This window comes from Helicoverpa zea, chromosome 20 (assembly GCF_022581195.2).
Source record: "Helicoverpa zea isolate HzStark_Cry1AcR chromosome 20, ilHelZeax1.1, whole genome shotgun sequence".
Taxonomy (NCBI): Eukaryota; Metazoa; Arthropoda; class Insecta; order Lepidoptera; family Noctuidae; genus Helicoverpa; species Helicoverpa zea.
In genome coordinates this window covers 2,847,523-2,874,509 of record NC_061471.1, presented here as the reverse complement: position 1 = coordinate 2,874,509, position 26,987 = coordinate 2,847,523, and the positions used below count along the sequence as shown (strand labels likewise).

At 40.7% G+C, this 26,987-nt stretch overlaps 2 protein-coding genes across 2 annotated transcripts; one reads left to right on the top strand and one right to left on the bottom strand.

Moving 5' to 3' along the window:
* Positions 1–7,942: 7,942 nt before the first annotated feature.
* Positions 7,943–11,832, bottom strand: LOC124640249. The gene is made up of 3 exons (XM_047177930.1): positions 11,317–11,832; positions 10,450–10,674; positions 7,943–10,027 (listed from the first exon to the last, which is right to left on the bottom strand). Exons 1-3 carry the CDS (start codon positions 11,431–11,433, stop codon positions 7,967–7,969), a joined length of 2,403 nt encoding a protein of 800 aa, XP_047033886.1. The 5' UTR covers positions 11,434–11,832; the 3' UTR covers positions 7,943–7,966.
* A 6,358-nt stretch (positions 11,833–18,190) lies between these two features.
* On the top strand, positions 18,191–26,950 carry LOC124640301 (dynein regulatory complex subunit 7-like). The gene is made up of 13 exons (XM_047178015.1): positions 18,191–18,220; positions 19,145–19,339; positions 21,125–21,286; positions 21,716–21,901; positions 22,501–22,714; positions 23,073–23,220; positions 23,459–23,568; positions 23,754–23,901; positions 24,203–24,479; positions 24,704–24,925; positions 25,223–25,432; positions 25,616–25,707; positions 26,400–26,950. The coding sequence occupies exons 1-13, from the start codon at positions 18,191–18,193 to the stop codon at positions 26,578–26,580; spliced, it is 2,175 nt and encodes a 724-aa protein (XP_047033971.1). The 3' UTR covers positions 26,581–26,950.
* Positions 26,951–26,987: the final 37 nt, after the last annotated feature.

The window sequence follows — 26,987 nt, the reverse complement described above, 5'->3', positions numbered from 1 at the left end:
AAAAGTCCGTGGCGAGACAAGGGAGGGTCGAGACGAACAGACGTCCTCTCAGAGGGAACAAGGTCGAGAGACGGAGGAAAAGAGCCGTGAAGTACTACGATGGGGATTCAGACACCGCATAATGTGGAAGAATATTAAAAATGAGGCGAAATATATGTATAAAAAAACAAAAGGTCTCAAGGACCCTGACCTGACACGACATAACTCAACTTCATAAATATGCTGTCGACCACTTCGCGTCCCCAAGAAGTGGCGGTCGCGATCCTCAAAAAATGACGTAGGTGCCTTTATTTACACAATTCTTCAGGTTTTAAGTTATCTGCATAAAATCCGCAACACGCAAAGCAGCAACCAGCTGCAAGCCTAAGTACTACATCATCAGCCCTTTTAGTGTCCCTCTACAAGGCATTAGGAAAGAGCGCTATATCTGCGACTAGCCGTTGTTCCGCAGTTTCACCCACGTCGAGTGGAAAATACTGTCCGTACCATGATAAAATATAGCCTATGTTATTTGCAGATAATGTAGATTTCTAATGGTTAAATATTTTTTAAAATCGATCCAAAAAATTTTGAGTTTATTCATTACAAACAAACAAAAATACAAAGTTTTTCTCTTTATAACATTAGGATATACAATATAATTAAGGTGCGGTGCTTTCACCAAGAGGTCACACAGTAGTTTCATATACAGTGTCTCCTAAATAATTACGAAAAATATTATTCCCACCCACATGACAGTTCCTCAGAAAAGCTATCCACGTGCTGGATCCACAGACTTATTTATGATAGTACACGTGCCGCGGGTCCTGAGTCAATATTTATAGCCTGAGGCCGACTTGTGTGTATTCAACGTGGTCTATGGTCAGCGCGGGAAATGGTCACGTGGTTATGGTAGAAATGTCTTGTCTTGTATCTATGCGCGGTTGGGGCACCCGTGTAGGTAAAATTTTCCTCGAAAAATGTTCATATATTTTTTTTGTGAGGTTTCGGTCATGTAGGATGAGAGACCATATTCTGAAAATTATATTGATGGTCTATGGTCAAAGCGGGAAATAGTCAAGTGGTTATGGTAGAAATAGGTTGTATCTATGCACGGTTGTGGCACCCGTGTAGGTTAAATCCTTGAGGAAATGTGCCTATACTTTTTTGGGAGATTTCTGGCATATATAGGTTGAGAGAACGAGCCATATTCTGAAAATCTATTGATCGAGGCAAGAGTTTTTTATAATGTTCAAGTTTTGGACAATCAGTTGACCCTTGAATTACTTAGCTACGAGCTTCTTGAAAATTTATATAATTTTAAATAAAAAAATATAAGCGAAAGTTCAGCATTTAACAAAGACACAGTTCTAAAAATGAAACGTCAGAATAAACTTTTCCATAGTCGAATACCAGGAAACCAAACCCTATACATTCAATTACTCCCCTTTACAATACGAAATCTTCCCAGAAATACCCAATATCTATAAACGGACACTGTATTGTTATCAATGCACACTCGGATGCGTCTGCCCAATCCCTTGATATAATCTGCCTCCTCTAACGACAATACGAATCATGTTCCCCCATTCCCCCCTACTTAGAAGGTATTCTGTTACTGAGGGGATAATGGGAAATTGCTGACAAGTATCCTTATAAGTAGGTGCTGTAATTAATGGAGTATATTGTTTTGTAATTAAAATTGATGCGTGAGTATCTTGGTAGGTACTCTGTTATGTGAACGTATAATAACATTTAACAAACTTAAACATGCCTGATAAATTATTATATTAATCACATACTCGCACATCCTGGGAAATCCTCTTTTCCCGAGGAATCCAATAGGCCTGCATACTGAGGAACAAAAGAAAGTCATCATCTGCTTAGCTCCTTCGCAAACTATGTTGTTGTCGATATGTCGACTTCCAGTCTTAGCCAGGTGATGCCAATTGCCAGTGTTTTTCATTGATCGATTGTCTATCTGGCCTATATTTCCAAAAGTCAATGTTTTTTCTTGCATTAAGTAACCAAAATGCTCCCCTCAGTTTCCAGACTAGATATTTTTATTTTTCATCGTAAGTAGCTAGCAGGTGAATTTATCTGTACGGGCTAGATCGAGTTCGTAAAAACATTAGTTCTACGTTTTACTGTGTCACGTAACAGCAACGCTAAGTACCTGCAGATAGATATTCAAATACTTTAATCTGTACTATTTTGGGTAGTGGCTGATAGAATATTTAAAATAGTGTTTTTGAAGCTCATAATATTTTTTATGGTGGGCAGGGAAGAAAGGATTGGCCTACCTTGTATCTTGTCTAAAGAAATAGTTTTTACGAAGTATAAGATACGTTGTAACATCTCAAAAATATCAGTGCACCGACATAAAACAGAAGATTGGTCTAGAAGTTATGGTTGACAAGAGACCAACAAATTAAACAAAAAAATTACAATGCGTCTTCTTCAAAGGTACTTAGTATGACTTGGATTTGTGTACCACACACTCCTGACAATGCCTATCACTGAAGTAAAATATTGCTTCAGAATCTTAACCGGCTCTTCCAGTATCCACACGCATAATTAAAGCCACGCAAGATTTCCCTATTGGTGAACCATAAATAAATAGACCAGTTGAAAGAACCTTAAGATTGAGTATAGTAAAACTGTACTATTTCACTATATATTTGTACTTGAGGTGAAATACGACTCCCGCGCCTCCGACCAGACATTCGTCTATACCACGAATTAAGGAAGAATGAGCGGAGATGACATAATGCAGGTAGGCCACGTACCTTCTAGGCCAAATACTTACGACGGGCATTACCGAAACGACGTTACAAGTAACAAAGCGTTGAGGTTCTTTGAGACATCTGTCAAGGTTTTTTTGGTATTACATAAGTGGGTTCAAATAAGACGTATCGGTATAAGGGCGGAGACAGTACCGTTCTTCGTCCCCAGCACACCTGCATTTTGGGTGATTTTTCGGCTTTCTTAGGTGATTTTTCGTCATAGCATCTCCGCTAGTCATTTTGAACTCCGTGGTCTATTCGTAAAACAACGCTACTTGTTCAGGGAACCCTTTTTTAAGTGTTCTCGTTCGATTTACGAGCGCCTTTACGATTATGTCAAGCTATATTAACACGCGTTGCAGGTGCGCCCCTTTCGACAGATTAGTTGTAATCCTACTACAATTTTCTACGTGGGTTTTACACCATGGGGTATAAAATGGTTCGGGAACAGAGTGTGATATGATTCGAGTTTGTATAGTTTTGAAATGCACTGAAAAACAATATTTTCTTTGCCAGCCTTTAGCTTAACCAATAAAGTATTCGCAGGCCTCTCCAAATACGACATAACTACGTGCTCTTGTGTATCGTATGGTAGTTCTAAAAAAAGCTTTTTTGATCTTAGATTAACCATTACCGGTCGCCAAACTTTCTGGTTGCTACTTATATCTGAGAGCTTCAAAGAAGCACCGACGACTCTGTTCCCCAGATTGCAGACTTTAAGTAAATAACTTGGACATAAAAATACTTTTTACGTAACCTTCAACCGAAATAAATCAACGACAATCCAGTTGGCGTGACCTTGCGACTGAGCTTTACCGGCCGGAAGCTCGGCCACCGGGTGCGCGGGCGCAGCGGACCGTTGGGTGACAGGCAGCGGACGCGCGAAGGGAGGGGGCAGGATGTGGTCACGCACATTCGCGGGAGATTGTATCGCGGCCGCCTGGGAGCTCACGCGAGCCCGCGGTGAAACCGCCGCGGTAGGGATGGGCGGTGGGTATGGGCGTGTGATGTACCTAACTAATTAATCGATAAAGGGCATCGTTTGATGTAATTGCAATTTTTTTACTGTCGATAGGCTCGCGTTCGACCCCTATCTCACTTGATGGTAAGTGGTCTGGTTGGAAAAATCTGCCGCAATTTAACTCTGGTGGGTACACACGCTTTTACTTTAGCGCCAATATGGTTTTACGCTACGGCTACGCTACACAACACACAAAATTAGATACTTAACTCAAATGTAACAGTTGATGATGAAGTCCTTCATGATCATTCTTTTTAATATAATGTAATTGCGATGATATTTTACTTAAAGTGTTGACTGAATTTTGTGACAATTTGGACTTTGATTGTTGCGGTATTTATCTACAATATACAAGCTTTGGATTATTAAATTTTGACTACTTTTATCGATATCGATAAATCCCTCCACCATCACTAGCGGATGCGGCGCGCGCGCATGTAAGGCACGTCGCGTCCCGCGAGTGCCGCGCGGTGTTCCCGTCTCACACCGGCGCTCAGTGGTGCCGGTACCAGCGGTCATTGCGATGCCACCTGGCACTCATGAACCGACTGCTAAACTTACCGTCAAAGAATATTACAGCACACAATAATTAGGTATAGGAGGGCTTTTTTTACCCTTTTTATCGATGTAAATGGTCGACATCACTCTGTGTGTATTTTTTCTAATTTCAAAAGTAGGTGTAAGTCCAGGCATGCAGAATAGTTAGTTTATCTTCTACATAGAAGTATTGCCTGACATATAAGTACACTTACGTAGCTCTGTGGCTAGGATAGCTAAAGCTCTGATCACAGACAACATGCTAATACGATTCAAATCGATACTTTAATAGGCTTTTTGGTTGCTCTAAGCGGCTAATCTCAGGACCATATAGATATATGTATATAGAATAGATAGCTCATTTATAAAGGAAAGCCATAGGCTAAGCCTGTACAGTTTTACGTATAATCCATCCAAATAGCTTTAATAACTTTTTGCATTTATGACACTTAGTTCATTATGTCTATCGATATGTTTCCAAAGCACATAACACTACTCAAATAATGTACATTGTGAAAGTTATCTTTTAATATGCGTTCATATTTGACCTAATAAAATATTAGTCTATGAATTAATTTGTGGGATAGTGTGTGCTGATTTCAATTTAATGGGTTAATTGGTTTATACTGTGATGGTAGCCTTGCCCACGTTGTAATAAGGGTGTTAGAAGTTATGGGTTTTGGTTGTTAACTGAAACTAATTTGTGTTGATAAACATAGTACTTATGAACCTGTACTATAATCCTAATCTATAACCTATCTTTGAAACGAAGATTTTTTATTCCGAATTCAGTAACAAGTTTTTTGTAGTCTAAATAATTGAGTATATTTTTTTTTAATCAACGGATAATAGATATTGATAAGATCTTTCTAGATAAAATAAATTTCCAAAATAAGTAGGTATTTTAACACACAATATATTCATTAGGCCGCCAAATTATATCACTTTACAGCCTATTTATATTAAAATACTATTAAAAATGCAAAAAAATATCTATTTTTCTCCTTAAATATCGATTCTATATCATCAAATGATGCTTAGCAACAGAACGGCAATAAAATATCCGGTAATATGGCCACCTGTTGCCTGAGCCGGTTGTCGCGTCACAAAACAACCGGGTTAATCCACTCCACAGTTACTTTGACAACTCCGGTTAAAGTGCATTGTGATGGGTAAAAAAATGAATCGATAAATGTTTTTTTTTCCGTACAGCACTATTTTCGGTTGTTCAGTCAAAACTTGATCAGCTCCTGTAGCCTGGGTCAATCAAAACTTTTTCGTTAATACTCGGTGCCTATAAAAAAGAAATAATACATTTTGCTGATGGATGGTATCTTTTGGCGTTGCTTCTATAAGATAAGGCTTAGGTGCAACGTAGACAACTTACTTCTTGTGCGCTTGAGCCTGTGAGTGCGCTTGAGCAAAATGTCTGCAAGGCAGACAAAAAGTCTGTCTCAATATTAAGTGTGTCTCATAGTTGCAGACTTTAGCCACTGTAGGAACTGTTATTGCAAACCTTACAAGTTATGAAAAAAAACAAACTCAGAACCCAATGTTCATAAACGTATCACACCCATCCCTAAACAGGCGATGAAAAAAATGTAGTTCCCGCCATCCTTAATTCCAGAGTACCAAATTAGGGCAGCACGCATGCCAATCGATATCGCGTGATTATCGAGAATAATGGTCGCGGGACGCGGGACTCGCGGCCCGGGATTCGACTGACAGCCCGGACCCCGGTGATGGACCCGCTGGGTAATTCGACCATTATAATATTAGGGCGGTAATGTGTTGTTATTATGGGAAGTAAGCGGATTTTGTATGTATGTACGGTGTGTTGTGTTGGTGAATTATGTATGACGTATTTTTTTGGTTTTCTAAGTCATTGATTTAAATATCCTCCTGCCGTTAACGCTACGCCATTTGGGGTCAAACCATGTTTTCTTCTTCCATATATAATCATATATAATAAATATAATCTTGTATCTGCCATCATCTAAGTAACTGATAAATGTACAAATATGCTGTACCTAAAGCTAAATATTTTGCACAGATCAATTTTAAAATCAAAATGTTAGGTACTCTTTAAACCAACTGGATTTAGAATTAAATTAACGGGAACGTTAATTACACTACACTAACGAGTCGTATCGGATCAGAATAATTACCAACTTACAGGCTCATTCCTTAAACAGAAATTTATGGACGTCAAGTAACCATGTATGGTATCGATAGAATCGAAATGAAATCAACCCGGGGCGCATTCGTAGCGGCTGAATAATTTACTGCGATTTGATTGGTCATCACGAGCGCGTTATTTGCATAATTGCCCATTAGCAAGTTTTTGTTTACAGCCAACTACGAGTTGGACAAAGCAGTCGTGTGAGCCCGAGGCCACATCTCTACCGTTTGGGGGTTCATTTGCATTATTTTATTCAAAACCCTTCGCCAACAGTTAAGTCTAAGCGGTATGCGCGCTTAGAGGAACTTTCCCTTCGAGATAATTTACTCTACCGCTCTTATTTTTGCGTTAGTGGAATAACAAAACGGTCTCATGGAAATATCAAAATTTCTGTATATCCAAATTCTGGGGCGGGATTAACGAAACCCGACCGGATCATCAATAAGGGTCCAAGCAAAATTCCTTCTCGAATATCTTCGGGCTCTCGTTTGTTCGTAAACACGCAAAATCCCTGTGAAGGTACGGCCGCGGTCTCTAGACATGTGCGGGACATAAAGGAGAAGGGAATGGCTCCATAGGTTCCTGGGCCCAGGTGTTAACTGAATCAAAGTAGCCTTATTTGTAAGAGGATATAATAACAAGGCTTCACTAAAAATTTGGTGAATTTTGGCTACCCAGAAACCAAGTTATCTGAATTATAGTAAAAGTTAGGTTATATTATAACATTGTATTTTTTATGTAATTTGCGAAATACTTCTGAATCACTTCGGTTGTGTAATGGTTTTATGCATGAAGCATGTGAAAGCCTAACCTGTTAGATCTTCGAGACATCACCCTACGCAGCGGCAACCGGCGCGTGCCCTGGACTTTGGCCGCGTTTCCACTGACGCGGAGCTGGGCGGAGAGGAGCGGAGAAGAGCGGTGAAAAGTGGTCAGTGTTTCCACTGAAGCGGAGCTGGGCGGAGAGGAGCGCAGCTGAGCGGAGAGGAGCGATGAAGAGCGGTGAGTGGTCAGTGAGCGGAGCAGAGCGGAGTGGAGCATGCTTTTGGAATCGCGCATTTTTACAGACACACTGCACGCGAGTCACGCACCGCCCCGCTCCGCACCGCTCCGTACCGCCCCGCTGTCCTCCGCTCTGCACCCCAATGCTCGCTGTCCTCCGCTCTGCACCGCCTCGATGTATGAATATTCGCTCAGCTCTGCTCCACCCCGCTCGTACTGTTTCCATTGAAGCGGAGCGGAGATTTCAAGCATAATCATTGGTCAATTTGTGCACCGCTAAGCTCCTCTCCGCCCAGCTCCGCGTCAGTGGAAACGCGGCCTTTCGCTATAGTCGAAGACAAGTTTCTACTTGCAATTTCCTGTAACCTATAAGCAGCAGGAACCAACCTTTTAAAAACTAAAAAAGGGAGAAGGAAGTAAAATAAAACACCAATATACTTAATAATTAAACATGTATTATCATTCATCTTCAATTATTATTAGAATGTCATCTAAAAATTGTGCAGGGGGTACGATATTTTCTTGGAATCTTGCCCAACTGAGATACCATATAATGCACATTACATGGGCACAGCAGCCTACAGTTCTTCTACCTACAATACAATTACAATAATATGATAATATTGAATCTCGTCCTCTTCGACAGCTATCAACTAAAATATAAACAAAATATGTTTTGCGACTTATATGGCGGGATTGTATTCGGCCTCGCAATAACCAAGAAGTATTTGAAGCTGACAGCTGTCGAAGAAGGCTGCTGCTTACCTCCCTGCACACTTCTATTATAAACCCATCATTTCCCCGCAAATGTTCACCAAAATAGGACCGTGCCTGCTTTAATTGATATGTACCTAAGCATACAAGAATTAATTCATCATATGACAACTGGGGAAAATCATTTAAATTATCATTATGAATAGTTATTGTTTCAAAATCAGCCCTACGTCTATTATATTGGTTGTTAACAATAAAATCACCTAATATGTTATGTCTATTCATATTTAAATTAATCTGATTAATGATAGCCCCACAGTCTATTCTATCGGTTATGGGAGGGTGAAACCTATTTATGAGAGCAGCAGCCACCTTAAAATCTCTTATTAAACTTCTTGAGGCTGTATTAAAATAACATTGCCTGAATAATTTGAAATCTCTTTTAAACCTACCGTTCACAATCTCAACGACCCAACGGCAAATGGTGACTGCCCTCGATTTGTTTGCGTCAAGTGTTGACAGCTGTGTTTCACCCTGCGCCAAAGTAGCAGGCACGTATGTCCTATATCCACATTGGTTTAACAAAGGTAATGAATCTCGGAAACCCCTATCCAGTATAAATACATCACCATTTTGGAAAAAATCCTGGAGTGGGTTTCCACTTAAAAATTCATGTCTCATTATATCTGAGTCTGACGTGGTAGCTGGATAGGGGCCCAAAACATCAATGATGTAACCATCTGTGCACACCATTAAAAAAGGTTTGGTTAAGTTCCTATATTTATGCAAACTGTATGTTTTTTTTTGATATAAATAATTAGAGCTTTTTTCAATATAACAGTAAGTTCCATCAAATATAGCGATGGGCCTAGAATCTCCTTCAAATAAAGCACTAGGAATGGCTAAGTTCCTTTCTTTTATTTGTTCTCTAGTGATGTGTTCTAAACCTAAGTGCCGAGGCACAAAATGTTCAGTTAATATGTCACGGGCTTGACACAGCCACTTGGCTAAAGTTTTCTTAGATGTTTTAAATAATGTTGCTAATCTTTCATTTGAGTCCCCACTTCTTAATTTGATAAGATAGGCTGCTAAAACTGAAGAACTATTACGAATTTCTATCAATTGTGGAACCTCATCAAATAATTGACGGAACTGAACTTTAGTAAACCCGATCCAGGTATGCACAACATGGTCGTCCATATTATCAATATTTTCAAAATTCAAAAACCTTTCTTTTGGGGTTTCTTTTAGTGTAAACATATCTTGGATATGTCTTGCAGTAAATGTTTGTAAATAATTACTCCTTAAACTATCAAGGAAGTCCCATGCCTCAATTACTAAATGTATATCACAAAGTCGATTATTTTGTGGTACATAATATTTATGCTCATTAAGCAACATTTTTCTCGTTGCTAGAGGAACTCTATATCGTTCAGTTCTCTGGCAACCTTCTATGAAGCACCGTCGCTCTGTTTCAACTGCCCGCATATAATCTGGCAATACAATTGTTGGTTCAGGGTGCTGTTGTACTGGTTCCACAATTGGGGCACTTGGTGAATGTAGTTCCACTGAGGGTTCATGCACATCATCATTACCTTGGTTTTGTTCTGGTTGAATGGAAACATTCTCAGGTTCGTGTAGAATGTTGTCATGATTTTCATCCAATTGTCCAACAGAAACACCAACTGATGATTGGGCTGGCGGTGGGTTACTTTGTGAGGAAGTCGAAGGACCTGTACTCATATGAACAGCAGCTCTGTCTGCTAATATCCAACAGGAATGGCATATACGACTTGCCTCGTCCACCTTCAAAAAAATAAAAATTCACTATTATACTATAATACAGTAGTCCAGATAGTAATAAAAAAAAATAACCCTAACCTAACCTGTGTCGGGTGCCCTTGTCTTTCAGTTAAGTGTTTTATTTTTATGATTTAGTGCTAGTTTTAAATCATGTTAGCTTTACAAATAAATGTTTTATTATTTTAACTAGCTGAACCTCACGGTTTCACTAGCATCTTTGTTTACTGCTCCGCTGCTATTGGATGTAGCGTAATGTTATGTAACCATTCTCAATAAATAGGCTATCTAACAGACAAGATTTTTTAAAGTCGGACTAGTAGATTCTGAGATTAGTGCGTTGAACGCACCAAACAAACTCTTTCACTTTATAATATTAGTATAGATATAGTTTAAATAATTTAAAATATAATACTAAACTATCTTACCGTTTGTGGTAGAATCCACTCTCTAATCACATTATATATCGCAGATTCACGAGCAGAATCATTACGAAGAAGGTGGTTGAACCGCCGGGCTAAGAGTGAACGACCACAGCGGAGACATACGCTTGAATGGCCAACTTGGGTTGGTGCATCAATCGCACGTCTTCCAAGAACCACATCTTGGGCCAAGTCCCAACATGCTTGGCATACAACGTTCTCACTGGTTACCTGAAATAACATAACCATTTAAATCTTGTTCAACCCCTAGTGCATGTTCAATAATGTCGATGTCACAACCGAGACCGAAATTGATTTATCGGGACTCGAGGGTGACCTTCACTTTTTTTATAAGAGAAATGATCAAACTCCACATTCCACAGATTAAAATATATGTCTATTTAAAGGCACACAGCGGGCGCGGCGCGGCGGGACGGGACGGCGACGCGACGCTGAGCAGTTGTAATGTACTAGATACTATGGACGACTTCACACAGAGCGATAGTTACCGTCGCGACGAGCGGGACGGCTCTGTGTGAAGTCGTAGTCGTCTAGATACTATGGACGACTTCACACAGAGCCGCCCCGCTCGACGCGACGGTAACTGTCGCTCTAGTACATTACAACTGCTCAGCGTCGCGTCGCCGTCCCGTCCCGCCGCGCCACGCCCGCTGTGTGAATAGACCATTACAACTGCTCAGCGTCGCGTCGCCGTCCCGTCCCGCCGCGCCGCGCCCGCTGTGTGCAGAGACCTTAAGCTAACTAATTGACTATTGATCTAATATAATACTGTCCAATAAACCGATAGATATGAAGTTAAAATGGCTTGCTAAAAGCACGATTTGAATATGTAAAAAATGGGTAAAAACTTACAGGCTGAGATGCACGCCACTGACGAATAACTGTTAAAATCGCCTCATCCTCCAAGACTTTTCTTCCAATAGAATTACTGCGACCAAGCGCAATCGTACAATTCATACAGCGATCCATGTCGTCGATATCCAATCGATAGGCGTAACAGTTGTCCAAAATCGAGAGCCAGGTAATTCAGAGTAGCAAGATCCGTCGAAAAGCCAAGGTCGTGGGTTTAAATAGTAAAACCAGGAAAATATGTGCGCACTCAGAATGAAAGAAAACAAACGAGTGCATCTGTCAGTCAGTGACAGACGCATGCCACCAACAAGTGTTGCCGGAATAAAAATACAGTAGATTACTAGTAATTCAGGCATTTCAGGCATTATTTAATCGATTATTTAGTCTTATTATCTTAATTTAAGTTTTCTCTCTTCCTGGGTAGAATCCTGGTACCATATTTTGTGATTTTATTTAAAAAAATGTAACGGTTTTTTTAATACATATTTCAGGTAGTTAACTGCTGGGCCCAGAAGTCCCCTTCTCCTGGCGAGCGTTACGTAGGTACAGGCCGGCCGCTATGTGCCGCAATACATAAGGCGTACCTATGTACGGAGCAACACGGGCGTCACTTATCCGCGCGGAGGATGCGGTGGCCGTCCGATCGCCCCCCGGTGGGTGAGGGTGGTCCCCCCACACCCCCTCGCGATTCATTAAGGCGGCCGCGCCCGACGCGGCGGACGGTCGCGGAGTCTCCGTGAATTCAAATTAGAGGCGGCTCGGACGTCGTGCGGTAGGGATGGGGATCGGAACCCTCGCCTAACATGCAATGTCGATAAAGGCATTTCGATATTTAATGTAGCGAAAGCTCACGGTACAAAGATATTCTAAAAATATCAAGAAATCTCGAAATAAAAATATTCACAGAGCAAGGTTTTCAGTTTGATTTTCAACAAACGTATTAATGATACATCATAATATTCTATGCTTCAGAATACATTCTCAATTCTCTTTTCCCAAACATTAAACCATGTCATGTATTTTGCGGCATTGTCTCAAAATGTATTTTTACCTTACCTATATTGTCTAAGTTTTAAAATAACTTAGGTGTATCGAATAAGTATAATCATACATGTTATAAAATAAAATTATTTGCCATTACAAATTTTCATCGATAAGCGAGCTTAGTCACAACACTGGCGCCCCTTTGTCTCGACAAGACAGACGCGCAGCACGGGGCGCGGGGATGTGGCGGGCGCGCGGGGGGCGGTCAGCACGTGCCGGACGGAAGTCGCGCCCCGCGGCCGCACCGCGCTAAATGATTCAAAACTCGCCCGGACTCCGGACCTGCAAGATTTATGCCCCTACCCCAACCCTAGATTAAAGATGTCGCCTTTATTGAAATACCCTAAAATATTCGCGGGCACCGACACCCGGCTCGATGCTCGATGTGCCCCATTCATTCACATTCAGTTCTCGTACTCATTTCATTCACTCTTTATTGTTTGTTTTTCGGTCTGTTTATTGTGGGGAGTGAGTTTTCTCGTTAATTTTTTTTTTCGCGGATCCCAATTTGTTTAATGTAGGGATGTTTCTTTGTGTTACGTGAATCAACGATAAAGAGCTCATTAGCGAGAGCGTTAAATCGAGCTTATTTAATTAAACGATATGAATAATGTCTTATTTGTAATCAAGTAGATAGATAATGTAGTAAAATGCTCTGAAACATGTTCTTGTATAAAATTTTGCTTTTAAATAACTGCTAACAATATGTGATTTAATGTGACTTATATAACATCTGTATAATATTCTCAACTTTTGTCACTATAGCCTACAGTCGATGCTCCAGAAGAAAATAATTATGGGAATACATATCTAAGTAGGTATATTATACGTAATGTCAATTAGCTAAATTAGCCAATGATTAAAAATCGTAATACGAAGACGACCTACGTTAGGTCCATGATTACAGTCGGAACTATTCATGAGATTAATTAAAATAAATTAGAAACCTATCTAATTACCTACTTGAAAAACTTCACAAACAAAAAAATATATTTTAAACCAAGTCAAAAAAATATTGTTTTGTTTTTTTCCAAAAAACGGAAGTCCATACAAATTAGTTTATTAGCGCGGACTTGGCAACAGTGATCAGTTGCCTCGCAATTGAACAAACTTCGTCGCAAAACTTGTCGGGCGCCAGAACCGAGGCCAATATGCAAATGTGAACTTTCCCTCTTTCAGAGGGCGGGAGGGCGCAGCCACTGCACTTGGCCGATTTACGGCACTCCCCGGCTTTCAAATTGAAACTTACTGCTAGCCCCATACTTATTTTTTTAAAGATGACAAGTATATGTGTTTGTTTTGAGTGCATATTTTTGTACCTCTTGGCGCCTCCATTTTGGGGTTGTGATCGGCGGTGTTTTTGTTTGTTGAAATAACACTTTTTGTAAATAGTTTTGAGGATAATGAATACCTAAATTTTGTATACCTCCTCTTAACAAGATTAAAAAAATATACTAATCAAATATAATATTTCATGCAAATAAAAATATTCTTTGGCATCACACACTTGTTGATTACCCCGATCTTGAACTTTGAAAAGTAGTTCCGAGAGCAGAAAATCTATAAGTATGTAGGTATCCTTCTTCTTATAACAGATATAGATAACATAGGTACTCGGGCTCTCAGTAATGCCTTCATATGCAAAACAGATGAAACATTATACACGTCTTAGTTTGAATGGCTCTGACAGAAACATCCCGTAGGCAACGCTAGGTAATACCGTTCCCATCTTCTGAGTAATTAACGCGATTGCGAGAGCGCTATGTAGTGAAACAGTGTTTGAAATAGAGTAGCCTTTAACCAAGATTCGAGATGCAATGGCCTATATACGGGACGACTAGGATATCAAAGCAATCTGGGCGGGTGGCCGTCCGAGGTGCAATTCGGGCCTGCTCCTTGCGCATATTGCATGCACGTACCAATGAAGTTTGCTTTGTAGGCGGTAATCTGCGGGGGAGTATCGGCCAGGGTGGTGGGTGGCGGGTTATGTACACACGAGCCCGAGGCGTCGAGGTAGGCAAATGGCCGGCGAGGCGGGCGCGTAGGCCGACAGATCTCGAGCGATATCGACCCGCGGCCGGCCCGACGCCCGCGGCCGCTCGTCGCCACGGACAACACTCGCGGCGCCCACCCGCCGCTCGCGACAAAAACACTCCTTTGTTTGCGCACGACCAAGTGCTCCGGCCTGGGAAACGAGCCCCTGTTGACAATGGAACTGACACGTTTAAACAACCCGTGAGCCGTCGATAGCCGAACGCAGTCTGTTCACTTTTCTGCCAATATCGACATATACATTTATTAACTTATTATACTGTACTTTAAATTAAACAAGCAAACAATAAACTACATCAGCATTGCAATGCAAACAACAGTAACCTCTCTCCCTAATCCTTATCTATATAACTTGACCCACCTCAACGAAAAATTTGCCTGCCTAAATAATTAAGCGTAATATCGATGTCGATAAACTGTCGTAAGGCTGGGTCACCCCTACATCGTCGCGACCGCTAGGCGGCGGGTGGCGCAAATCACTCGCGCGGACTGCCGTTCTTGGAGAGCGCCCCCGCGCGGCGCTCCTTTATCAATGTGTTTAGTTTTATTTGTCGATAAAAAATACCGTACTGTGCACTACCCGTGGACCGGAGGATGTGGTCTTTTATGTCGTATGTTTATGTTACGTGAAAGGGGTGTTTTGTTTTATTTGTGGGTGTGATTTCAGAAAATCTACTTTACGATATCAACTTAAGTTAAAAGGGTGGGATGTTATCCTTTTTAGTGGTTACTGCAATCAGCAGTAGATATTTTAGCTGTAAAGAAATTAGATACAATTTTTCTTTGTTACATTGACGTCGTTGTTTTGATAATTTTAAATGAAGAAAACAAATAATCCCACAAAAATAAATAAATTATCGACTATCGATATCGACACCGGCACAGCGTATTCAATTAGAGTCACAGTACGGTCTCGCATGAGTGGCGTCTCTACGCGTCGGCAGCCGCGAGCCCCCCGAATCGATACTGACTATCGACACCGGGAGCAGGCGGACATGGCGCAGCCCTAGTGCGGTGGGCGTCTTGTTCGAAATCCGAATAACGCTTGGTCAAGCGCGACTCAAAGCGAGGGACGTGGCATGGTCTAATTTGCACTGGCTATAGAACGTGCAGGCGTACGTGCGCACCTCTATCTACCTACTAGTGCGGTACACCCGAGGCTGCGCTTTTGAACTGAATATTATATGTACTGTGTGCCCTGCCCTCTGTATCTCTGTATCGTCTGTGTACGTCCATTTCTTATTCACTGTTTGTGGAGGCTGACATTGTTTTCATGCTCCGTTGTAGTAGATTGTTTGAACTATGTTAATTGGTAAATAGCTTTGCTAATTAGGTTGGCTGAACTAAAGGAACGGTGCTTATGTTTTATTTTGTTGTGCCTGTTTAGAGTTGAAGCCTTACTTTCTTTGTGTGAGTACTCTATCGTGTTGAGGTTCGAAGCTGAATATTTTTTTTTTAAGTTGTCAACTTTTCTATTGGTTTATGAAAAGTCTGATAAAGTCAAAGTAAAAAATCATTTTTCGCGATATGAAGTAAAGTCGGCTCTAACTTAATGCCGCATAGAAGTCATAATACGCAACTACAACTTACAAATTCACACAAAGAAACATGTTTGCAACATCGGGCACAACGATGTGGGCTCCTGACTCTGATACTCTTTTAGACAAATTGTTTAAAAAAAAAGGTAAATTAACTTTACTAACTTGGTCAAAAATCATTGGTCCTACCACCTTTCAGAACCGAACACGCCGTAGGAAATGAAGAATTAGAATTCTTTGTGAAATCTTATGCCTTGCATACATCGAATCGGTCGGATTGTTCGAATCTGAAGAATCACAGATATTACACAAAGTTTTGATGACGATGACGTTTCCAGATCTGACGCGACTGAAAGTTTTCATTCGGCGCGTTCGCCGCTTTCGGCTCCTTGACTCCGTCCGATATATGGGCGTTCAACATTACTGTAATACTGAACCGCGAACACCACACACTCAATAACCTCCAAACCACAACTGTACTTACTATATTCAACCAGCATTATCATTCAAAACCTCTGGTCATCTAGTCCATTGTTCTCTCTCCCTACCATCGGCGGGACCCGTGACGCATCGTCATCAGTCACCATCCACGTTGATCTCGCGACTTTCCGCTACATTTAATCTGTCCCGATCAAACTCCCCCGCATCCTGAAACCTGTATTGTTAAGTACTCCTCTTAACGGAATTAGATTTGATCTAATTTTGCGTGAAGAAAATTTTCGAGGACCCTCGGTTTTTGTTTTAAAGTTGTTTGTAATATTAAGTACATACCCCCTAAACATTTCAGGATGGGTTAGGCAATGAAAGCCAACTAACGGCCAGTTTCTTCATCAAAAGTTAAAGTTAAAGTAATGTCTAAAGTAAAAGTAACGGTCAAATACGTTTTTTCAGGGCTAAAGTGACAGCAAAACTAATAGAAAAATTGAATTTGACCGTTACTTTTACTTTAGACATTACTTTGACTTTTACTTTGGCTTTAACTTTTGATGAAGAAACTGGCTGTAAGACTTGTAACCCGTAGTACACGTGTTCAAACTTTCAGACTTTTGGATACATTTTCAACTACGTATGTTATCATCAATTTCAAGTTCTAGTCAATCTATTTATATACAATACTTGCAATACTTTTATTTTACGAAGACTCAGGTATGATTATGTGAGTGAGAATCTAGAAGATCATAAACACCAAGAGCTCTTATCTATAAGTACGACTAAGATTTGAAATAAAGATACATGTGGCATACATACTTAACCTAATTTACTCTATGAACAATACATTTCAGTGTTTCGAAATTATAGTCTCATTAGACATCCTACCCAGATGAATTTTTCAGCAAAAGGTGCAGACTGTGTATTACTATATACAAGTGCGACGCAAAACTTTACACAGTTCAAACTATTACATGCAACTACGAACAACAATAAAATGTAAAAGCGAATAGGAAAAATAAAAAATGAAAGCGAAAGTGCTGAAAAGTTTTCCAACGAAAAGTGAAAGTTAGTCGCAAAAGTTGCGAATACGGACTTTGTTTCCCTCAACTTTAGATTCAATTTGTGGGCGAGTGGGGAGCACCCCTCCCCCGAACGTTTATGATTCTAACAATAATAACCGTGGGAACTTACCTTTTTTCTCGCAACTTTCCTACAAAGATTTGTTTGGTGTTTTTTTTCTTGTCAGACATTTTATGGGCGATTGGTTTTCATTTAAGTTATGTTGTTTTCCTTTTTTTGAAATTCGCCTTTTTAATTTTCTATACTAATATTATAAAGAGGAAAACTTTGTTTGTTTGTTTGGTTGTAATGGATAAACTCAAAAGCTATATTATCTGCGAGTAACATAGGCTATATTTTATCCTGGTGCGAGCAGTAGTTCCCACGGGACGCGGGTGAAACCGCGGGAAAATGGCTAGTATCTAATAATTAGATATTGTATCACAATCATGAAAAAGTACAAATTCGTATATTGTTGTGCCTACGTTATGTATTTTGCCTGGATTTACACTTATCTGTCAACATGTTTTACGCGGAAAAATATGAAGTCACTGTTAGATTCATAAAAACTAAGTATGTATTTTTAATAACACATGTTTTATTTTTCTCTCGGATCTAGTTTTTAAAACGACCCAGGTGCAGTCAGATCGCGAGAAGTAGCCTGCTCTATTATTTTTATCAAGGTTTTCCTGAATAAATTAAATATACCAACAGTCTACAGAATTTCCATACGTACAGCGCCATCTATGATGTACGCGAATAATCAGATAGACTTCTCTGTAAGCACTTACGAGCTTGTGTGGTGTAAGGGATTCTAATCTTTCAGTATACTTGATATTGCAAGTAGCGACATCTAGATTTTACCAACGCAATTGTTCTTATAATTTTTTTTTACTTATCGTTATTAGGTGATCTTCACACTGCCCCGCATCACGCTGCATCTTGCGTGTCGACGCACGTACGCGCGTTCCTGCGGGAGTGCAGATCTGCATCATCGTGCGGGTTTTTCACGCACTCACGCGCGTAAGTGCGTTTTGTAAATTCACGCACAGCGAGTTCCATTTTCAAATATACACGTCACGCCCATTCAAAATCACGCGCGGCATTGCGGGATTCAGTGTGCCATACCTTGCGTCTCGCCCCGCACCTACGCGCGGGGGTGCGTGTTTCTCCGCATGTATGTGCGTGATCCGCATGAACGCGCGTGGATGCATTTTCAGTGTGTTGGACTATGCGTGTTTTCCATACAAACGGAGATATTTCCATACAACGGAAAAAAACGCATCCACGCACTACGCTGCATCATGCGGGGCAGTGTGATAATCGCCTTATTGGTTGTTTTTACTGATGTACCTACATTCTCACAAAGGTACATTCGGGCTTACAGCCTTGGCAAAGAAAAATGACAGGAATCTTCAGATTTCAAGGAAAACAAATGCAGTTATTGTTTTCGAATATAGAAATAAAGTTGTAAATTCATAAGCTCAGTCATGTGTCGTTTTCTTGCCCCTAGCGGGGTGTGTTGAAGCTTCTTTTCTTTAGATGAAAAGCCTTAATCTTCGTAGCATACTTAATATGTCTCTACTTTCCTGATTTATTTGCATTCCATATGTTTTCAATCACGATCAAGCACGGGACTGTAATAATCTAGGCCCAGTAGAGCCAATTAAAATAATAAACTCATTATTACACATTTTCCTCAGCCCGAACGTCTAATATCCCCCTACACGGCGATCGTCCGGCGCAGCGCGAACCCTTTCGAGCTGGCACATGTCCTCGTATCCTGGCTCATCGGCGCTGGGTATGATGCCTACGTGGTGGTGGGCTGCGCCACGCGGGATGTCTGCATGGCCATCAGATACCGCACTATCTGTCCTGAGATACCTGATGAGAATGAGGTAAGGAGCTTAGAATGAAGACGCGTTTCAAATAGTTTTAGCTACCAACAATTTTTAAGGTTTGTGATTAAGCTTTTTACTTTACTAGGAACTTTGACTTTGCTATGTTACTCACAATAATACGAATATGTTCTAGAAAACATAAATACAAAAGAAGTTTTCCTTAGCAGACAGCGTTTTATATTTTAATGATTCTTGCATTGATTGCAGTCTCGTACTATAATAGCAGCGATTCGATGCAGTCGTGTTGCTTACGCGTCTAATATTTTATAAAAGTATTAGGTATAAGCGCGGCGCGAGCCGTTGCTAGAGATTATAGTCGCCATGAGTGAACAACTTGTGGCGAATGAGCTGCTGGCTTTCCTGCAGCAGAAGCTGGACGTGATGGACGAGGTGTCCGCTGTCCAGATCTGCGCGTCGAATTTCAGCGAGGATGACGTCGCTGCTGCAAAGCAGCTGCTGTACCGGTTGCTCAACAAGAGCGACCAGATGGTGTCCCGCCGGCGTGACGGGACAAAGAAGAGTATACAAGACATCATCACGCTACTTAAAGAGACCGACCCTGACGACGTGCCGACGTTTGTGGTGAAGGACCTGAGTAAGCTCCCTCCCGTGACATTCGACCACGTCGACGTTACGTGCCTGTTGAAAGACATAGTCTTTCTTAAGGCTAGCTTAGCGGATATGCAGAAGCAGCTGGATGCATCCCAAAATACCGTCGCCAGTTTGCGCAGCGAAGTCAACGAGTTGCGTAAATCGGTAACGGTAACTAGGTCACCTGTGGATGCATCGTGCAACGTGAACACGCGGCGCGGAGCGTGCCTCGATGTATCGGGTGCAAGTTTCGCGTCAGCAGTTTTGTCGCCATCGCCGCTGTCACCGCCGAATGCTGAGTCGGCACAGTACGCGCCTCGTGCGCCCCGCTGCCCCGCTCCCGTCCCTGCGGCTCCTCCGCTCGCTGCCGCTCGACCGCTCGATCAGCTGCTCGTTTCTGCAGCCTCGGCGAAACCTAACGGTGTTCGTCGAGAATATGACAGCGTCGCCGGAAGCACAATTGGTGCAAAAATGAAGCCTGTGCCCGTAAAGGGACTGGATCGGGCTGATGATGATGGGTTCGTGATGGTGCAAAGGAGGAAGCGCCGTCAGCGAACCAACAAGAATCGCTGCGGCACGGCCCCTATTGAGCCTAACATCAAAATCCGTGCCGCCAAGCCGAACACCCCGGTGTACATCTCCCGCCTACACTACACCACTAAGGCGGAGGACATCGTAGAGTACGTGTGCCAGAAGCTGAAGTACGCCCCGAGAGTGCAGCTGCTGGAGTCGCGCCATAACGCCAACTTCAAGGCGTTTGTGGTGCGAGTGCCGACGTGTTTCCTGCACCTCGTGTTGGACGAGAACTTCTGGCCACAGGACGTGGTGTTCCGTCGCTTCCGCGGACAAGTGCCACAGAACCGCACGGAGTGACATAGTGCGTAGTGAAGTGTTACTAACATAGATTTAAGTTTTTTATATACTAACAATGTGTGTATAATATATTATGTATGTTAGTCTTTAAGGTATATATTTATGGGCCTATGCAGCCTGAAAATAAAGAGATTTGATTTGATTTGATTGACATAGTGCGTTAATTGTATTCCAATTTATAATTCTACAATCGTTTCCTTGATAAGTATAAATAAAATACACAGACTTCTTCTTCCTTTACGTGAGCAGCAGATTTTATTCACCTAACACGCCCGAATTTTCAAAATAAATATTCTGACTAGTGTCTTATGATTACAGAAAGTGGAAGAACCGCCACCCCCAGAAGAAGAGCCTCGCTACAAGCTGGTGCCTCTACCAGACCTCACCTCCAAGTACGTCCAGGAGATGGACAACAAAGAGGCAGATAAGATTCAGGGAGAAATTGACAAAGTTGAGAATGAGAGGCGCAGGAAAATTGCTGTAAGTGGCTTAAACACCTTCACTACCACTAAAGCTTCTGGCATTTTGCAATTGTACTTTAACTCTTCATAAAGTAACAAATCTTTCCGTCAGAAGAAGATGTTGAAAAGTTTTTGCTACACCTAGGCTCCTAGAGGTATCTTCAACAAAAAAGAACTGAAGAGTAATTATATCCCTACTAATATTACAAATGCGAAAGTAACTGTCTGTCTGTCTGTCTGTTACGCTTTCACGTCTAAACCACTGAACTGATTTTAATAAAATTTGGTACAGAGAAAGAGTTGACCTTGAGAAAGAACATAGGATAGTTTTTATCCCGGACTTTTGAAGAATTCTCTTGGAAACGCGATACGATTAAGTACACTATACTGAATTGGTTTCCTTTTCAACAGACTAGGTCTAAGAGTAAGTTTTGATTGTTTTTTCTAGGAATTGGAAAAGCCCCCTCCAGATGAAATGGATGGTTGGCGCACTCACGCCTGGATCCTGGTGTTGCCTCCGTTCATGGGGGTCGAGGAACCGTTCTTCATAGAGCCCAGCGAGGGGAACGGCTACCCTTTGAATGCGGAGCAGTACCAACACATTGAGAGTGTCTATAATAATGAGAATTATTATGTAAATCCAAATACTTAAACCTATTACGTTAGAATTTAAACTCCTAATGGACAAAATCCGTTTGGAGTCACTAGAAAAGAAGTAGGCAATTGTTTTGCATGTAGTTTTGACCCCCGTAAGCTGAAATAACAGCTTATTACCTCAGTGGAGACCTTTGTTAGCAAGCCTATAAAATTAGCTTTGTTAGCAACTCTATAAAATTAACTTTGTTAGCAACCCTATAAAATTAACTTTGGATATGATAATTTCCGAGTCGTTAATTATTGTATTGAACATAATGATTTTTTAACCTCCCTAATGTTCACCATTATCTCTCTTTGAGTCATTCCTACTATACTCTATCCACGGAAGCAAGAGCTAAAAGGTAAACAAAGAATGACACTTTTTCAAGATGGCCGTATAACCCGACCGATGACAAAACGTCACATTTTTGTGTAAAATGTTCGCAGTATCTGTGATTTTGTCATCGGTCGGGTTATACCGCCATCTTGAAAAAGTGTCATTCTTTGTTTACCTTTTAGCTCTTGCTTCCGTGGATAGAGTATACATGAAAACAAGCAATTATACCTAGCATAATCATAAGTAAACACACCTACCAGGTTAACATTCAACCAGAGTCCGAAGAAGGACTAGGTGCTCTCAAATACGATCTCAGCGACATCACCTGCTGGGAACACCTCCTGGCTGGCGAGCCCTTCTACAGGAGACAGATGGTGGGCATCGACACCTCTGACATGAGAACCGCTTCTGACACTGAGAAGCATCTGGATATGCCGTGCAGCTGGGTTGAGAAGCTCGATATTAGTGCTGATGGTAAGGTTTTGGCTTTCTTCATTTGGATTTGATATGGCGAATGTGAAAGGAGGATGGTCCAACAGTGAGGTTGGTATTTTAAAAGCTGATGAGGATAATAATGGTTGCTTCCTAGTGTAGAACTACGTTATCTAGCACAGCTTCTGCATGTATTGCTTTTGTTGGTGGCTTTCATGTTATTTATTTCAATACCTATTATCCGCTCCCTAGCAATTTTCCAACTAATTAAGAGTTGGCTTGCTATCTAAGCGGATGCAGCTGAGTACCAGTGTTTTACATGTGAAGTGTTACTGTAGATCAAGTTTACGTCTATCTTATTAAGCACCTGTGATTCTCATTAACAATCCACATCTTTCAGAATATGAGCAACGTTATCCTGGCAGTCATAAAGTCATCCATTACAAGAAAGTATTGCTGGAAAGGTTCTCGCCGTATTCTCAAAAGGATGGTATCATTAAAAGGGTTAAGATATTTGATGACTACGCTCTCTCTGTTCCTTTGATCACGTAAGATTATCATTACCATTTTAAGCTGCTTAATCATATTTCTTAAGTTAGTCAAGTCCAAGTCAATGTCCTTTCCTGAATCCTTTTCCTGAATGCTGGAAGCAGGTAACGTAGTAACAAGGTTTATGTCATAAAGTACTTAAAACGCTACCATTGTACACAGTTCGTATTCAAAAGTTTGATTTAACATCGATGAGAATAAGACAAATTTACATCTCTGTATATGATACTGTTTCAGCTACGAATGGTACAAACAAAGAGCAGACAAGATGCTGACTGTGAAGATTGACCACAACAAGCGAGAAATAAAAGAAATATTCGGCATTGGCAGGAGAGATCATCTGTTGAGTAAGTTCACTCACCGTAGTTACTGATAGTCATTGAAAAGTTCCCTATGCTAAATTGAATTGTACAGCATAGGGAACCAGATGATGAACGTGCAGAAGTCTAACTGTGCATTCATCATCTGGCTTATTGTGAAATGGTTCTTGAAGCAAAAGCAGCACATATTCTACATTTGCTTCTGTCTTTAGAGCACGTATATTCAATGGACGCGCCAGCAACTTCTGTGGAGGGTGACCGAGTGATGGAGTTCAACTACTATCCTCGAATAGACCACCTAACCAAGCTGGTGTGCACTCCTCTGATATTTGAAGAACACTACACTGACAGGGATGATAGGTACGGATCTGCTTGATATTGGCTTAAAGTTGTAACATCAGCTATATTTTCTCAATATTAAGAATTTCAAGTTTTTGTGATACCTATGTGATACTAGTTCTCCGCTACTTTTCATTCAGAACAATGTGAAGTATTCAAATAGAATTAATTATACAACTCACCTGATTCTAGTTTTAACATATCTGCACTGAACATTTGGTTCGGTGGCACTAAGAAATACATGCGGTATCTACGTGTTTATAAAGATTTCAGGACTTATTTAGGGAGAACTAAAGCTTTCTGATAACCAAAATCGTTACAGACTAGAATCCCGCGTAATAGTCTACACGGAAGGTACCAAACAGGAGCCAAAGCGTCAAGTGAAAGACATAACGGAGACCTACAGCCGTAACCACGACATACCAGCCAAGAAGGACGTCTGGAAGAAGATATTCCACATTCAGGACAACACCATTGAACTGCTGTATCAGTACGCCTACAACTTCGTGACTAACGATAACCGATTCTTCATCAAACCCAACCTGGCTGAAACTGGAGGGAAGATCCTGTTTTATCCGGATAAGACTTCGGGATATATTGTATGTGATTTTTAAGTTATAAGTTATTTTACACACATTAAAGTGGATTGAGTTTTTTTCTAGATTCTCTCTGTCTCGTTTACTTTTGAGGCAAAAACTTAATTAGTTGCTACTACTGCTAATTTGTTGCTATCAAAATATTTATACCTATTTACAGTTGGTAAATGGAGCAATGAATCTTTATTCTTTTATCAAAAACATCACCTCGTCTTCGAACTCCCCAGGCAGACCCCACAGCACCTCGACCACGGAACCTGGACGTGTATTACGCGTTATGCGAGAACATAGACTGGGAGTACAAGACGACCAAGCACATCAGAGATCGGGAGACAGACGTGAACAGCTACCTACGACAGCGCCATCGCGAACTGAAGGAACCCACGTTGGATGTAGCACTTTATGATACTGAGAGGAATGAGGCCGCCAAGAAAGGATGGACAGAGAGGGTACGTTGTTTGTTAAGTCATAGGAAAAATTTGACCAGACCAAAAAGGTTTCCCATTTAATTTGTGTTTCACTTTTATCTAATAAATATTTATCATTTAAGTCTAACATTGTACTTACATTTTACACACTTTTTAACATACTTTTGCTAGAGACAGGAATTTGACAACTGTGTCAGAGCAATTTTAAGGGGCTGATGCTGATAAACAAATAGGTCATTGAAATACGCTGAAATCTTTATCGAAGAGTATTAGGTACCCTTCAAACAGCTTTAAAGAACCTTCCATTTGCCACCTCAGGAAATCCAAAAAGCCGAAGTGACAGAACGAGAGAAGGAGGCAGAGATAGATCCTCTAGCACCGTACCTAGCCAGAATGTTTGGTTCAGGACACGGCACTGGTGCTCAAGTGTCAGTCAAGGAAGCCACTCTGGTCAGAGAACAGTGTATCAACGACTTCAAGGCTAAGCAGCTGGCACGACAGAATCTTGTGCAGGAAAGGTTTGACAAGGTATTTTAAACCCTAAGACTTGTAGTTTAAGGTCAGATTTTGTTTGTTAAAGACATGTATGAAATGCTGCTTCAATTATCTTCGGAAGCAAAAGATAGTTTTTAAGTAGAGAAAATATTATGTGTGTAGTTTCCTAACAGTCTAATCATTTTTATGACTAATTTCTGTTACTTCCTTTTGCAGTACAATGCTGAATACAAGGCAAAGAGGCTTTGGTACTTAGCTAACCAGTTTATCCTCACACCGGAGAAGGAAAGCGCTTATTTTGCTGCAAGGTACGTTTTTTAAAGTTATTTAGCAGTCATCTTTATAGATTCACCCTTATATCGGGTGTGTCGTTCATAATCACATTAAATCCTATGGCATATACTTTATAATATTCTATGGCGAATTGTAAAAAAAATAACCTAATCCATTCAGTGGTTTAACCACAGGAGTCATTTTTCGTTTTTATAATTTACAACATCATGTGTAAAGCAAAGATAAAGTTAGGAATATCGAATGTTTTGATCGGTTGACAGCTATCAGTTTTCAAGGGAGAATTTCAGTTGTTTGTAATGACTGACTTTTATATGGTGTTCTAATTTTCGCACATTTTTATTCTATTTACTTTGTTTGAAAAATTCATTTTTTTATTTTTACGTATTTTTATTTTTTCTTTGTGTTAATCGACATATATTAACCAGTATATTAACGCATTTCATTTAATGTGATTGTGAACGACACACCCGATATACTCCTTCATGTACTTTACTACTCGGTATTCCTTCATAGGGCTAGTCCACCCTATCTACTTCCTTATTTACTCTGCTACATACTTCCTTATTACTCCTCTATAATATACTTCAATTTAAATGTATGTGATATTTATAGTAAATCGGATGGATGTGTCCATAATCTAAGTATCTGGAGGGCTTAATTGGCCTTTGAAAATATCAAATTGTATTTTCATTAATTTTGTCCACAGTGCCGAGTTATCATTCAAAGTCCACGCCTTGGAGGTAAGACTGACGCGCCACCGGGATCTCTCAGGGCCCAGATTCAAGGTACTCATGGATTATTTGGACAAGCATCCACTCCTCAAGGAGTACAATAAGGCTGCATGTCATGGAAAGCACGAAAGGGGCAGAGGATTTCCATACCCTTAGAGTGGTACACTTGGTGTTGAGGTAAGGTGGAAGAAGAGTATGGATATTTACGATAATGTTTATTGATGTCTTTTTTTCTCACGTAAGCATGCACCATACCTGTGTATGTAAATGTATGTACATTCATTTTGTCTTTGTATGCATAAGTAAAGGCGCACTCGCTAGTGGCCGACTCACCAAGTCATTTTCACACTCAAGTAAGGAACTGAGTACACAAGGAATAAACCATCTATACTAATATCAACGCACAATTGTGACATTAAAATCAAGATGGCTTGTGGATGCGTCTTGTTAGAGAATTTTACTTCTGACGGGAATCCCCTAAAATTACTTTTTATTCATAGAGGAAGTATTTCATTCTAATTTTAAATAGGACCCCGTCTAGATTTTTTTTTTATAATATATTT